Genomic DNA, 16046 nt, shown 5'->3' on the forward strand with positions numbered 1-16046 from the left:
TTGATATTTATATGAAAGGTCGAACCTCTCCAGATAAAAAAATCGTATTCTCCTCACAAAAATTAAGATTATACTGAGCAAAGTATGAAGTTAAGACAATGCCCTACCATCCTTTGCCTTGCATAGGACAGAGTGCTTTTAAAAATGACAGCAAGAATATAGTAAATTCAAATGAACAATGTACATGGTGTTGCACATGCAACCTTTCATTTGGTATTGTTATTCAGACACTGTTGACACTGAACTATTCTGTATTTTTCAACTCTTTCCTTCAGATTGAAAGCTGTCCCGGATCAGATGGGTAGACTGAACCAACTCAAGGAGCTTCATGTACGCAATAATCAAATCATGTACTTTCCGGCGTCACTTCTATACCTTCAATTGTACACATTTAGCGGTGAGTGTAGTGTATGTGTTCAATGTGGTATCACCGAGAAGCCAGATCCCTGAGACGCTGTTATCTGATTTAGTGCATCCCTGTAAAACTATTGTACTTTGCCATGCTTTGACAGTCTCCACAATGGTTAGGAAAACCTAAACTGTAACAATGTATACAAATAGGCTGCAAATGTGACTGTGACTTTAAAGTATCCTCAAAGAGGTTGAGGTTGAATGCTATCAGATTCAACCCTTCAAGCCTTGCATGAACTGTCATACATGTTGAGCAAAGAACATTGATGGAGAGTCAAGCATCTACTTTTCTCAAAAGGAAACGTAATTTACAATTCTGTTTTCGAGCTTCATACATTTTGGTAACGCTCTTCAATTGAATTTCATGAACAAATATGAAGATACGTTATTTGGTTTCACAGTGTGATAACAAACTGCAGAATGAGAACCACAGGCACAAAGTAGAGTTACCATGTATAACTGAGTTTGACTGTTTTGATTAACTTGAATGAAATGTCATTGTTTTTCAGCCAACCACAATGCACTAATAGATGAATGGAACATGGAGGCTCGGCAAGCTATCACAGTTGAACCAACGGATGACATTCCACCTCTCTTAGAATTAGCAGCTAGGACATTGGTGAAACACGATGTACATTGGACCAAAGATGATTTACCACTGGAACTTGTTGGTCAGTGAACATAATCTTATCCACTTTTAAATCTACCCCTGTCCGTAACTCAAAACTGATGTTTAGTATGCACATTAACAATCATGCACTTATCAAAACTCTGCTGCTATACCCATCAACCCTTCTTTCAAGCACCATCTTCACAGCTTCATTCATACTTATTTCTTCATTTTCCTGTCAACTTGGTCTCTTCCTCATAAATTCTATGTTTCCGCCTCCTGAAACGCTTCATCTTTCTTCAATCCCTTCATTTTTGGCACCAGGGTGCTTTATAAACACCCAAGGGTGCCCATGCCATCATTAGGGTATGTATGTCTGTGTGTGTGTATGTGTGTCTGTCTGTGTCTGTGTGTGTCTGTATGTCTGTCTGTTTCTATGTCTGTGTGTTTGTGCGTAGCATGTGTGTATGAGCAGGGAATTGTCATATTTAACACAAAAAGTACCCTCTTGTTTATGGCAAGATTCTACTGGTGTAGTTTCTCATAAATGCTCTGAAATTATTTGATTTGAATATGATCATTTATTTTGATCAAAAAGTTATTTCACAACTGGCTTTCCATGGTAAATTATGAAGTCCAGTTTATCCCCTGTACTTCTTTCCACTTCAGATATGCTTGTGAATGCCAGACAGTGTTCCAGCTGTGAGGGGCCTTTCTTCAAACATTACAAGTCTGAGATTGTTTTCAGCAACGTTGGAGTGTTTCACAGAGTGCCTCTATACCAGCAGATCTGTTCACCATACACCAATACACACTGTCAACCGGTAGACACCAGATGAGTTGACATGAGAAACATGTGCCACATTTGTGCCTTTGAGCTCATCAATGGATCCAAGGATAATCACTTTGTGATGAGAAAATGTTATAATTCTGTCCTACAGAAAGAATGTTAACCCTAATAGTTTATGAAGTGCCAGCAATTGGTTAGAGTCAAGGAAGCAACGACTGCATGTATGTGAGTTGCTGATTTACATGCAAATGGTAAACTCTATGCAGTTCTAATTTGAAAGTACCATGTGTTGTTACACTGAGCAACGAGGTGAAGTCACACAGATGCATTTTTGATGGCACAGTGGTGTTTTTTTTACTCTACTGACAAGCCATAATTACTGCCATTCTACGTCTCAATGGATTCAATGTCCTTGATATGTGTCCTGCTGTGACACAACCATGATGAGATAGTTGACCACTGTCGGCTGCAAAAGGCAATTATGTCATGAATTAATTGATCATTTTGGTTGAAACTTCACATATCTGGCAAGCCTGCCACTGTTTTTAGAGCAACACAACTGAATCTGAGTATCATTAAAGTCATCATTATTCAGATGTAAATTTAAAAAAATACTAAAGATTATTCAGGCATTACAGCAGCTTTCCCCACAGAGACGTTGAAACGTTCATTTTCTTTGAATGTCAAATTAAGAGCGTAAACCACAATGTAAATAACAACTAAATCCAATACTGGCAGATCTGTTGTCATGGAGATACTGACAGGATGTTACAATCTCAGTGTTGTGGAAATGCACGTCATCAACTCAGTTGCCATGGTGACATTTAGATTTTCATGTTTCAGTAGACTAAAGAAATGTTCTCCACATCCACACAGAAGATGTAAAAGTCTATCATATGTTTCAAGGTTACAATCATAGAAACCTATTTACCAAGGAGATAGACGATTCTACAATTCAATCACCATGACAATGTGAAACGAAATCTAAAGACAGGAGAACTAAGCCTCTGTGGACATAGAATGTATAAACTCTGTTGCCATGGACACTTTTATTTTGTTTTCTCCATCAATTCAAAAGATGTTAAATGTATAAATTCAGTTGGTGAAAAGATTTTGAAATCAAGATTTTTACATTGATTTGAATATTTCTTTTATTGTATTGTAAGTTGTGACGTCCAACAAATGCCTCAGCTTCTCAGTGTTTTGACTTTGGGATATAATATTCTAAAAGCTGGAATGTGTTTTAAGGAAATCTCTTTATGATACACAGTAGCCAGCATCATTGTCACACAAATTTCACTTCAACAAGGGTTGCAAGGCCATGCAAATGTGGTTTTGCCAAATACCCCAGACCTGGCCAAGTGATGTCAGTTAGAATGTCAACTGGAAATTTAGGGTCACCGGATATACCGGTAAGATGGTTCCATTCTACCATCTGTGATGACACGTTTTACAACCAGGAATGTTACCATATCATAACACAGACATTGATGTTTGTGTGAATGTCATGAAGGAATTCATATTTCCCTTCAATGATTCTAAAAGTATTGTATGCCACACATACATCTATCTGTTTCGATTTGTAAATTGTGAAACGGCTTGGCAGTGAATGTTGCTCATTTCATAGTTTTGTTGTACTGAAAGTTACTTTGAATGATGTCTGTGTTGTGTATGACCATCTAAATGGGAGTTAACACATCCCACTATTTTGTAATAGAAAAATTGTGGGGTTTGTGCCTTGAATTCAACTTGTTTTGCTAAATGTCTACAAGATTCATAATTCAATTAGAAATATTATTTGACATCTTTATGACAGTATTAAACTGACATCAAAGGAACACTAGACGTTTGATATGTTTTATATCTTTCTAGAAAACAAGTGCATTTTTTTCTTCTCATCCCCAAGGAACGTTGAAATACAGAGTATTTATTTACAATATGTCATGATATCATGGAGTAATGAATTCTAGTTTCATATTCGGAAGTCAACAACATTTAATCTTACACACATGTAAGCCATGTTGACATGTTCAACACTCAGCATTTCAACTTGACTTTGAGAGGAGAACAAGAAACTGCATTTTACAAAATTTGCAAAAATATACTGGAAAATGCACCTACAAATGCAGTTTTAAACATGTGTAGTGTTTTCACAAAGCATGCATGTCCCAACCATGTACAGTGTCTTCTAACCTGTACAATCTACAGAAATTTTCTTGTGTGAGCTGCTAAGACAAAACAAAGGTTGCTAAAGTTGACAGCGGGGTGAGATTTTCCGAGTTTTAAGGAAGATTTTCATGCATCTGGAAAGGCCTGTATTTCAAACTTTCTTAGGAAAAACCCTGAATAATGTGTAATAGCTGTGTTGAATCCTGGAAAATCAATCATTTCTCAAAATAAGGATATTTCGCCTCCAAATACTTCTGGAAAACCGCAAAAAAAGACTCTTGGAAAGTCCTGTAATTTTCAGTGGCTTTATGTGTGCATACCCATGGTAAAGATTTCACTCAATAGGAATCAATTCGGCCATCAAATTGTACCAATCTCAAAAATGTATGCAAATTTTAAATGCCACAAATATGGATTTATAGGAAGAAAAGTGCCAATTTCACGCCATGTGCAGATTATGCCTGACAAACTACTTCTCAAATTGATGAGGCATTTCAAACTTCGAGCGAGGATCATGTGCATTTCGTAAGTGCATTTTTGTCTGAAATATGTATTTGGCATCGGCATACTCAACAGAAGTGCGGATCCCAATGTCATCAAAATGTGCAATTTCTGAACTACAATGGCTGTAAAAATCTTTCGGTTAAATCATATCTGAATAAACAAATCTCTGGACTTATGAATTTTCTTAATTTGTGATCACAAGAAATTTTCAATTTTGGTGTATTATACTTGAGTAAGTGATTCTTTTTAGCAGATGAATTTCCTTAAATGGACATTGTTTTGAAACTTATTTAACTGTGTTTATGTGGTGCAAGTTGTTTTTTTTCGTAACATTGTCTGTTTTCATTTGTACTGGCTGTTTTATATGTCCAGGAACATAGGGTACATTTCTGACCTGTCAAAGACGTTCTCTTGTCTTACTGCCTGTGAGTATAAGACTAGGAACTCAGACCTGGTCCATCCGTATTATTCATGTAATTGCTTTTTTGATAGCGTGTAAAATGATTATCAAACACTAACCACGTATTAAGACTGATGACTGATGCAGAGGTACCAAGATATACTATCATAGCTGGTGTAAAGCGTTTTCTACATTAACTGATTTCTGAGATAGTATGTCACATTACACTTCTCACTGAGAACTACTGCAGCTATTACCGACAAAACACAGAAATGTATTTCACAGAGATGTATAGAAATACATCAGTGGATGTAATATATTTGTTGCTACTTAAAGTTCATATTTCCAATAGGTCTAGCTCAGTCACTGGGCAACCAACCAACCAACCAACCAACCATGTTTGTGTTGTGCTTAATTTGATGTTCAGTCATTACACTGCAGTGCTTTGGAAATCAACATTTCAAACAAGGGCTTTCATTCACCCAATACACGGTAGTTAGTTCATAACCAACCAACCATGTATGTGTTGTGCTCAATTTGATGTTCAGTCATTACACTGCAGTGCTTTGGAAATCAACATTTCAAACAAGGGCTTTCATTCACCCAATACACGGTAGTTAGTTCATACTGTGTTGTCTTGAGTACAGTATTGTGTATGTGTGTATTTACCTATGCATTTTTCATGTTATGCATGTATGTATCAGTTTCATTGAATAGTTACATTGTATCAGCTGCATTTGAACAGCTACATTGTATCAGTATTTCGATTTGAAAATTACCAAGGACGGACATGCTTCAAAGAGTGAAATTATTTCCTCACAACATGGCTGTCTTCACATTTACTATAGATCAAAGTGAACATGCAGACAGATTTGTAACTGCAATCTGTATTTTTTCCAGACTTTCTTATTTATTCAGTTCTGTAAATCTTAAGTTGTTTACTGTACAAAGCAATAAAGGAAACTTAACCTACAAATGCTGAATACAGTTGTCTGAGGTTGTTTCTAGTAAGTAAAGAATAAATACATTTTAATTTTTTCTTTCTTCCACTGTCTCATCTCTCAAATTGACAGATTTACCTTGAATGCTACGATGTCCAATTCCTCTCTTTGAGAAACATCACAGAGAACTTTGTATGTTCTTGCCGAACTCCTGGTAAAAGACAAAACTAACTCTTCTTGCCGAGTTCATTGAAGTTTCATGTTGCATGCTCTTAGTACACGCATATTTCCTCTTAAGTGGAGGCAACATGGTACATATGACTTGAAATGACCCTGACATTCATTATATATGTGCGTGCAAATCAACAATGATTTGAAGTACAACATTGCAAGATTGCAGTTCTTGCTTTCAAGAGAAGTGTACACATGCCTGTGATGAGCCCTCTTAGCCAATTGGACACATCACTGACTCAACAGTGCCCTCCGACTACAGAAAATTGTAAATATTAGATCCAATATTATAAGGTTGACATACGGAAGTTTCTCAGAAATAATTCCCATATCCACAGAGCTCAGAAATATGAAAAGTTTGATGGTACACAAAACATACAGTGCGTGCAGTCACTGATGGAAGGGAAAAACAACTTAATTGCTGTTAATGGAAGTTTCACTGGTGAATTCATGAGAGACCTAAGGCAATACCACCTGAAAATCTGAGTACGTCTCATCAGCCAGCCCCTAAAGTTACTGAGTATGTGTATCTGTTTTTTCCTGTGAGTAATTTTTTTTCTAATAACGTGCATACAGGATTCAAAACAGCTTGGTTTGTAAGCTTAGAGTGATGTAATACAAGTAGATAATTCAGATTTGTTCATTCTGTGTTCACGCCTGCTGCTTGCATAGTGTCAATGGGCAGTAACATATGACAAAGGTAAGCCTATGACATGAACAAGTCATTTGCAAAATTGTACCAACTGTATTTTCTCTCCTTTGCGCTGTATTTTCTCTCCTTTGCGGAAAAATTTCCTTGAAAGAAAAAATTGATGGTACTGACTGGTTCAAATCTTCATTTTGAAAACAAGTTTCTTAGGGGGCCCTCCAATAGCTTCGTGAAGCAACTGGACCCCATAGCATTATGTTTATTTTAAAAGCCAATTTTAGACTTTCCCACTCAGAAATATTTTTAAATAGATGAGCCATACACAAAATACATATAATTTACACATGAGAAAACCTGTCCCTTAAAATGAAATTTCTGGAAAATGAAAACTTTCTTGCAACACAGCAGAGTCAACTGAAGTCCATCAGTTCATTGTTTTGACAAGCAAGGTGACATCATAAAATCTCAAGTTCTCCTACTGATGCAAACTTTGTGTCACAGATCACTCAGTAATAGGACTGCTTTTGAGATTCTTCATTCAACAATCCATATGTAGGTCCATATTATCCCATACACAGGTTGATTTACGTTCATCCATAGACAGTAGAGAAACCATGGTTCATCCATGCAGATCTTTGCTTTTTGACCACGACCCACTGACCATCGCCATGATATAATTCCTCAGATTGAATATGTCTGCACTTTAGTAGGGTCTGTGAACCTGACTGTCATCAGGTAGAATAATGCTGGCACTGGAACCAAAGCCAACAGTGCTAGATGTAATACTATGTTTTCAAGCTGTGTAATTGAAATGATGCCATAGGCATGGGCTGCCCAGTGTCCTAGTAGTATTACTATATGTCCCGGTCTCTTCACGAGGTCCTTTATACCCTGCAAACAAAGCATTGCGCACAAATGTTTATCTGGGCACATGTGTGGCAGCTACTCATGTATCCAGGGTAGAAGGCAAAATCTCTATCATGGTACAGGAGAGCAATCTTCCTATGATAAGTGACTGAGCTTCTTGTATCTGCAAATGAAACAAATTTCTAGCAAACAGATTGTGTGAAGACAGAGTGACAAAACCGGATGCATTGACACTGTGTGAACTGTGTATGCCTGTCTGGTATAGATAGTGGTATCATGATGGTCATTTATCATGTGGACATTTCCAAAACACCAGTTGGCATTGGGTGAGTGTCTGCTGGGTAATCGTCCTGGGTTGACTGTCCCAAAAGCAAAACGTCTTGTGTTATCTCTCAAATAACTACAGATCAACTGACATTGTTCTGTAGTACTTACCTCTATTTCTTGTTTTGCAAAGTGGAGGGCACTGGTCAACAGGGAGACAATGATTACAATGTACGGGAAGGAGTAATCTGAAAATGAATCACATGCAGAATATGACTCAGCCTATTGCTAACTGTGGAACACAGGAAGACAGTTGAACCCACACTCTGAATCTGGAAAATCTGCATTTATTCTCACAAGCAATTGCAACTGCCTTTCATCACTTCATTTTCAGTATTGTATATCTGAAAGTTATTTTCTTGATTGGCAAATGAAGATTACAGGGGTATGTGAGGTCAAAGTTCAGAGGAAGGAGAGTGTATGATGCATGAATTGCATACTAGGGGAAAGTAGTTTATAATTTATGCATTGAATACAGCTGAAGTATTCTTGAAGGTATATCAGTTTTTGTGGCATATAGACAAACTGAGAATTTCACAAAATGCACAACAATCACATGTTGATCAGCACTTCCGACGACATTATAAAAATATTTGGCCAGTACTTACAGATCAAGCCAGCAGCGACAGCCTGTGTCACTGTCAAGATAGGAAGGAAGTACAATGCTGCATACAGGGACGGTTTACCGTATCTTGCACAGAACTTAGCAGCTAACACCGGTCTCACTAACATCATACACACCAAATCTACAGCATAGTATATGAAGACTATGGTGTACCTGCAGAGTGATAAAAAAAGACCATGCAGGATTTAGCTTTGAAGAAATACTGATATAATTTGCATTTTATCAATACACTATGATGTTTTGAGCCAGACTTTATGTTTTCAAGATTTGCTTATATGCACAGCCTGATTCAGTTGAATTTTACGAACATAAAAGTTCACTAATAGTGATTATCATATACCTACATTCACGTGCCTGTGTAAAGCTATGGGAGAAAGCGCTCTCAGATCCGTGCATTTTTTTACGTATCACGCCCCGGCCCGGTGCCCAAATATGGGCAATCGCGTGCATTTCTGAACTATCTCGATTCTGGTTACTACGCGCGTTGCTATCCGCAAACGTTCCATTCGTACACAAAGCCAGCGCGAGATTTGGAAAACGTCTGCTCGCTCAGATCGTAGTTGCGCGTGGCGACATTGGCTTTTTAATATTTCTAAATTCTAGTGAAATCCTGTGTATACTAAGTGCGTGCCTGTTCAGTATAAATTACAAGAAACTGACATCACGCTTTTGTCCTTCTTACACCTCGATTTCAGCCTTGATCTCTGTTGGTCACGTAATAGTACGCATATTGCTTTGCACATTCTAGAATTCTGCAGGTAAACAAATGACGTCATTATGTATGTCAATCCGCGACGGGAAGCGGCGTATTTATGAAAAACTGACTCAAATGGCAATAAATATTTGATATCGCACGCATTTTTATCTCCTAAACGATGTTGAATATTATGTAAACTACATATTTATCATTCCATAAGGTATATGATAAAACCTTTACAGCCCTGATACGGCTTTTGCGGCCCTTGGTCGTACGGCGTACGGGCCCTCGCACACTCAGGCCCTTCTGCCGTACGACCTCGGGCCGCAAAAGCCGTATCAGGGCCGTAAAGATTATTAGTAACAACTTAATCAATCTAGCATCTGCTATTCCATACGCTATTTATGGAAAACTCCATTCCTGGAGATATTATATGGGTGTGAGGGGGCGTTCTCATCTACTTACAGTGGATACGCTGCTTCATGCGTACAATGGAGTGTTGATGTAAAACCTGGAGACGGGTTGAACAGCACTGTATACCAATCAGCAAGACTTGTAATTAGACAGGAACGAATCTGTAGTGAGCCTGAAATTCAATTTTTTTTTAATTTAAAATTTAGCTCACTGCATTGGAAAGAAAACTATGTTGTCTGTTGTTGCCTGTGTACAGCTTCAATGATAGGAAAATCTTCATATTACAAACATATATATAAAACTCTCCGTACTTTTTTCCTCAAAATTCAGAGAGAATAAAGGATGTACATTTTATTAAGTATGTGATTGAGTATTAGCGTAGAATAACCATGTATATTCAGGGCCTGAGACACTTGGAGATATAACTTCTTTGATCTCAGCAACAAGTTTGTGAGAGCACAGTTCCAGTATCTTTAATAGTTGCGTTCCATGTGAAAAACAGTGATGTACTAACTTAGAATAAAACCACACAACAGTCAAAATAGTTTCCATATGATATCCTTTCAAAAGGTTGGAACAGAATTGCAGATCACATGTGCATAATTATTACACTTTGCATGTTTTTCAGTCTTGCTAGCAATAGCCACTTGCACTCATTAATTCTTTTCCACTCACCTAAGGGTTCCACCAATAGAAGTGTCACAATAGCTGCTATTGAGCATTCAATCAACGCCGATATGTGTAAAATGATGGCCCTGAAATGCAAACATATAGTCAGAAGGAAAGTTACATTTGTGTTTAACATAATATTTCATATAATATTTTGTACAATTTTCTGGAAACAGAATCAGACTGCAAAGATTCTTGTTAACTTTGACTCTTTTACAAACTTTTCATGGAAAGGCAAGTTTTCATTATTCTGTTCATGCAATGCTTCACCACTGAACCGAAATATCTCAGCGGTGCTGTTCTAGTGATTTGCCTATGACAGGACAGATTACCCTCAGAAAAAGCCCCTCTCTTCCTTCCCTGCTATCAATAGCTGTATCAAGTCTTCATTTTGGCACAAACCTAAACAGCTTCAACTTGGAATAATTGAACCATTCATGGCTACAAGAAGTGTTACTCTATGCACAGTGATGTATTTCATGACGTATATCTTTGTAGTAAACGAAATCTGTACAAATTCTGACTTCTGCCTTCATCACATTCTTTCAGTCTGAGGACATATTCCTAAAGCTGTTCACAATGCCGCCTTCATGTAAATCAAAATATTTCTGAAGGTGAGGTTGAAACTAAGAGAGTTTATAACACTGAATCGGTTTCAGATCTGCTTTACAAATTACAGTACTCACCTTTTGGACTTTGCAAAATATTCTATAAAGAACCAGTTCAAGACAAGCGCCAACGATGCCATGAAACCAAGGTACAACCAATCATAGAAGGTGGGTACCTCATCACACAGTGTACATATGGATGAAGCATTGGTTGTGTAACCCCATGCACATGCCTAAAAAATTAAAAAATACCAACGAAGATTGGTTGTTAATACCTGTGTACAACAGACTACATTTAATTTGTCTCTCTCCAACATCAATTTCAATGAAGAGTAATGAGTGCGGAAAGAAAACTTGGCGAGAGTTGAAACAGCCTGTGATGTACATTTTTTCGTATTTTATGCCAAATTTTTGAGTTCTGTTCATAAAGTGTGCATCTGTGATTATTGGAATGTTCTTATTTTAAGTTTTATCAATTCAGAAACACTACTTTTTGTCCTCTTTTACTAATTTTAGAAAAGTCTTTTACACAACAAAATTTCTTCAGTGCATTTTTTTAATGCTGGCTTTTGTTTAGAGACTTGCCAGCCTGAAATAAAGACTCGTAATGATGATAATAAAAGTCATGCAATTGCCATGAGAGTGGCAAAACCATGGAAACAGATGTATATTGGTATGTTTATGAAAGAATGGTGGAACTAGAACTGGGGAATCATTACTCAGCATATTGTACTATTATTCAGTAACTCTACAAAAGCTTGTACTGCTTAAATGGTGCACCTTCATGAGTTCAAGTGTGATGATTTTCATTGACTTCTCAAGCATTACAAATTGCAAACATGAAGCTGAGAAAAATGACAGCAATATTGTCCTTATTGAGTTAATGCTGGTGTACATTGGTCTATTTGACACACCTGGAAAGACTGAAAGATTCCACAGTCATGTGTAGGCACCCTGGCTCTGCAACCTCTGCCCTGTCAGAGGCAATTGATTGCCTAAACATAACATGAATCTTTCAGTCTAACGCTTGAAATATTTGTACAATGATTCATGGACAAATTCTCAAAGGATTTTGACCATGCTTGCCAATGTCGAGTCTACCGTTTGACAATAAAAGTGGCTTTACCAAATGCTTATATATCTCAAAGAGACTGACCATGCTACCTCCATGGACCATGGAGGTAACTACTACCTCCATGCATGGACTAAACAAGTCCAACACTGACCAGTTCTTATAGTTGTAGATGCTTTTTACCTACCCCACACGAACTAAAAGTACCATTTTCCAGTTCATTTCTTCCACAATACGATCCAGGACATGACTTGACACCCTCTTCTATGTGGGTGATTTCTGGAAATGGAAATTACAGCTATATAAGGATTAGTTCTAACATCAAAGCACGGTTACTCTACCCCTCCGGTGGAGTAGAGTAACCGTAATCAAAGTGACTGTGATTTGGTACATCACTGCCTAAAAATTAGACTTTCAATTTTCATGAGTACATTTACATTATATCTTATCTTCGGTATGGCTGCCATGTGTTCTGAAGTTTAACCCATCAATTACTACGTATGATATGATATGTTATAAAATGTTATTCTTGATCTCAAGCGTTCTCTAATTCTGTAGAATTCTAATAAACCTCGTGATTTTACGCATTCAAGATGCTGTCTTCCCGGCGTTATACAGCCTCCCACCACGGTGGGGGTGAGGGGCTGTATACTAACGTCCGGAACACACAGCATTGTACGCAGGGCTAGGGGTCCAAAGTGAAAAAAAAGCAGCAAAGTCAAAGCGATCGACCGTAGATGCACTAACGTTCAAAATGAATCGATCGCTCCCACTTCGTGCAGTTTCATCTACAAGAATATCAAATGCTCACCTTCGTCATAGGGATATGGACCTTGCTGGATTTTCATCTTTGTGCTTTAGCGTACAATTGAAAGAAACAACAGAGAGCAAGACATCCTTCCAGTGCTGATCTCGTTTTGTTGTGTACGATCTGCTCGAATTTACTTCCGGGTTGTGCGACCACAGGCAGCAACCTTGATAGAGGGCGCACTATCCATGCACTCAGCTAGCTAGCATGCTCCTGCCTTGCCTATGGTGAAATCTTTATTTCTTGTAAGGCGCATTACATCAAAGGAGCTGCAGAAGGTCAAGGCTGCATACGATTGATTTCTCTTCCCATCTCCCTCTTTTCTTTTTGCAATAAAGTTATGGTACACTTTCTTTTTGAGGGGACAATAAAATTATAGCACATACCAGGTAGTATCAATTTATCCTTTTGTATCAAGTCAAGAAATATTGTATGTGAGATCTTTTTCACACTTCTGACTTAAGTTTTACCTGTTTGCTTGTTTTCTTTAACATCTACAGCTGTGTTAGTCATGGGGTTATGTCTGTCATGATTGCTGTTTTACTGTATAAACTTAGTTTTGAAAACGCCTATACATGGTTGCCCTATATCTGAACACTGTGAGATGTACTTGTCAAAATGAACTATGAAAATTCCCATCAAGAAAATGTTCCTGATGATAGTAGATTAAAGGGGCAGGTCTATAATTTGTGTAATGAGTGGAGTGATTGTCCAAGATAAGTCTTCTGTGAAACAAGTTGAACCACTTACTTTCAGTCAGAAGCTTTCATTATAAAAGCAATGAGTAAAATCGTTGAAGACTGTTCAGAAAAAAATACACTAAAAATACTACTGCCTGTGTGAACAGAATATTTTTTATTTTATATTTCAAGGGTTTACATTTTACCAGGGCAGCATGATTAGAGAGACTATTTACAGACTGGTGCAAAACCTACATACATGTCTTACCCATGAGTATCATGGCGTCACATGACAATGTTTAGGTTGAGATATTTACATATTACATTCAGGTGTTTCCCATTGCAATGCCAAAAAAGTCTTTCAAGCCCATGCCGACACTAGGCAGGTAAGATCCAGAATTCATGTACATTATACTTAAAATTGCATACCAATGCCCAAAGTGCAAATATGCCATAGTACTCCAATTGTGTGCTCTCTCTCTCTCTCTCTCTCTCTCTCTCTCTTATCATATCATCATCATCATCACAATCATCATCATCATCGAGCTATTATCGTTGGGTTTCACGATCACAAATTTCCTTTTTAGGGTGCACTTCATAGAAGCCTGTGTGTATTTCAAACCCAAAACAAGTCTACAAAGAAACCCTCCTGTATAAGAATAAGTAATTTTCCCATTTACAGTACTGTCTGTTGACAATCTCAAACACCAGCAAAACTGTCTCATTTAAGTCTTGCAAGCGCTATTGCGTATAAAGGTGCTGAAAAAAGATATCCTGAACATTTTTAATACACACCGACAGACATTACTGAATTTCTATTTGTGCACAGTTAACCGTGAACAAACAGAAATAGCAACAGTACGTGAGACGAGTAGGAAGGGCTGCCGGTGATCTCATTCAATTTAAAAGTTGAATTTTGTGCAATTGGTGATTTTCTCAGTGGCCATATTGTTTATGTTGAAGATGGCTTTAGTGTAACCTTTGACATTGAACTTTTACTCTTCAAAATCAAATTTCACATTAAAAGTAATATAGTATGTTACAAAAGTTTGTGCATGAAATATAAAATACATGACTCGCTGGGGAAAAAACAGTTCAACAGGTCTTTTTCACCGCTAATAGTCTATGTAGTATCTTCTGTCCCTAAGCACCAACCTTTTTGTCAATGTTCATTACACTTTACTAAAGGAGTTGATTAAACTGCATGAATTAAAGTAGACATGCTGGTGCACTTAAAAAGTAAAAATACAAATGAAATTTGCCAAATATGCAATGGCATGGGATCAACACATTACAGATGTCAATATACAGTGTGAGACAGCATGCCAAATGTTCAGAAAATAATTGTGTAAACATCAGGAAGATAATTTTGTAAACATCAGAAAGGTAAACAAACAAACAAACTAGCAAGTTGCATTTCTCTTCTCATGCATTTGTACACACACATACTATACATCCATGCACTGTATATCCAGTCTCCTGTCACTCATGAAATGCGGATTTTTTGATTATCTGTCAAGGCTTTTCTGCAGCTATGGATTTCAATGGCTTCTTTTTTAGTAATCGCATCAGCTTAACATCTATTATGACCACTGTGCACAGGCTGTCTGTCACACTGGCATCAAACAATTAATACGACAAGTCATCGTTGATGACACAGTCCCGCTTGTCCATTTTGTTATAATCTTTGGTGTCTTGGTAGCTGTGGTCTAGGTCGCTGTGGAATGACATTGATGCAACGGGTGCATCAGGCCTGTGACTTGCATAATGAAGTAATCTGAGGAACGTTCAATAAATGACTCATCTCTGCCGGTAATGACCACTGAAGGAACTTTTGATTACATCACACATAACGATGCCCTCACTGCCTCTAGTGTCATGACGGCACATACTATACACATGGTTTGGTGGAATTTTCGAAATGCTATGGGATTGGGTATGTTGTTGTAATCAGCCATCAGCCATTTCGGATCATATAATGAAACAATTTAATGTGCACAAGAACGCAGCCATAGTATTTTATCTTCGTATCACGTTTGAACAAAATCAGTCCATCGAGGGACAGTGACCTATGTTTATGTTTCAAAGACATAAAAAAATCACACCAAAATTGAAATCAAATGGCTGTCTCTTGACCATATGGATCATAGCACAAAATTAGTAGACATGCATATGTATGCCATGGTACTTTATCTTTGTACCAAGTCTCAAACACATTGGTTAAGGAATATTTGCATATGATTAAGCCTCAAAGACATGAAAAAATCCAAAAATGACCATCGGGCAGAGATATTGGAAAAAAATTTACAATCTGGCAGCCATATTGGAACATGTCACGAAGTAAATTGACATGTATGGCATAGTGCTTGATCTTTGTGCCAAGTTTGGACAAAATGGGTGTAATGACCTTTGAATTATGCTTCAAAGACATGCAAAATTCCAACAAAATGGCAGTTCTGCAGCCATATTGGATCCTATCGCAAGGTTAATGATACATGCATATGCATGCCATAGTACGTGCTTTGCCTTTGTGCCAAGTTTGAACAAAATCGGTTCAAGGATGTTTGAGTTACGGTT

The 16046-nt window shown here is 37.5% G+C and overlaps 2 protein-coding genes across 4 annotated transcripts in view; one reads left to right on the plus strand and one right to left on the minus strand.

Annotated features, from left to right (window-relative positions):
• LOC139149581 (leucine-rich repeat-containing protein 58-like) overlaps positions 1-5867 on the plus strand; it is a 24301-nt gene extending 18434 nt beyond the window's left edge. For all 3 annotated transcript variants that reach the window (XM_070721405.1, XM_070721408.1, XM_070721406.1), the window contains 3 exons: positions 276-397; positions 921-1082; positions 1691-5867. In XM_070721405.1, coding sequence (XP_070577506.1) covers positions 276-397; positions 921-1082; positions 1691-1860 — 454 coding nt within the window. In that variant the 3' untranslated portion in view covers positions 1861-5867. The remainder of the gene's footprint in view (positions 1-275; positions 398-920; positions 1083-1690) is intronic.
• On the minus strand, positions 5756-12939 carry LOC139149582 (JNK1/MAPK8-associated membrane protein-like). Its single transcript, XM_070721409.1, has 8 exons — positions 12793-12939; positions 12169-12260; positions 10988-11142; positions 10308-10387; positions 9684-9804; positions 8505-8674; positions 8008-8084; positions 5756-7596 (listed from the first exon to the last, which is right to left on the minus strand). Exons 1-8 carry the CDS (start codon positions 12827-12829, stop codon positions 7387-7389), a joined length of 942 nt encoding a protein of 313 aa, XP_070577510.1. The 5' UTR covers positions 12830-12939; the 3' UTR covers positions 5756-7386.
• Positions 12940-16046: the final 3107 nt, after the last annotated feature.

Source organism: Ptychodera flava, chromosome 14 (assembly GCF_041260155.1).
Source record: "Ptychodera flava strain L36383 chromosome 14, AS_Pfla_20210202, whole genome shotgun sequence".
Lineage (NCBI taxonomy): Eukaryota > Metazoa > Hemichordata > Enteropneusta > Ptychoderidae > Ptychodera > Ptychodera flava.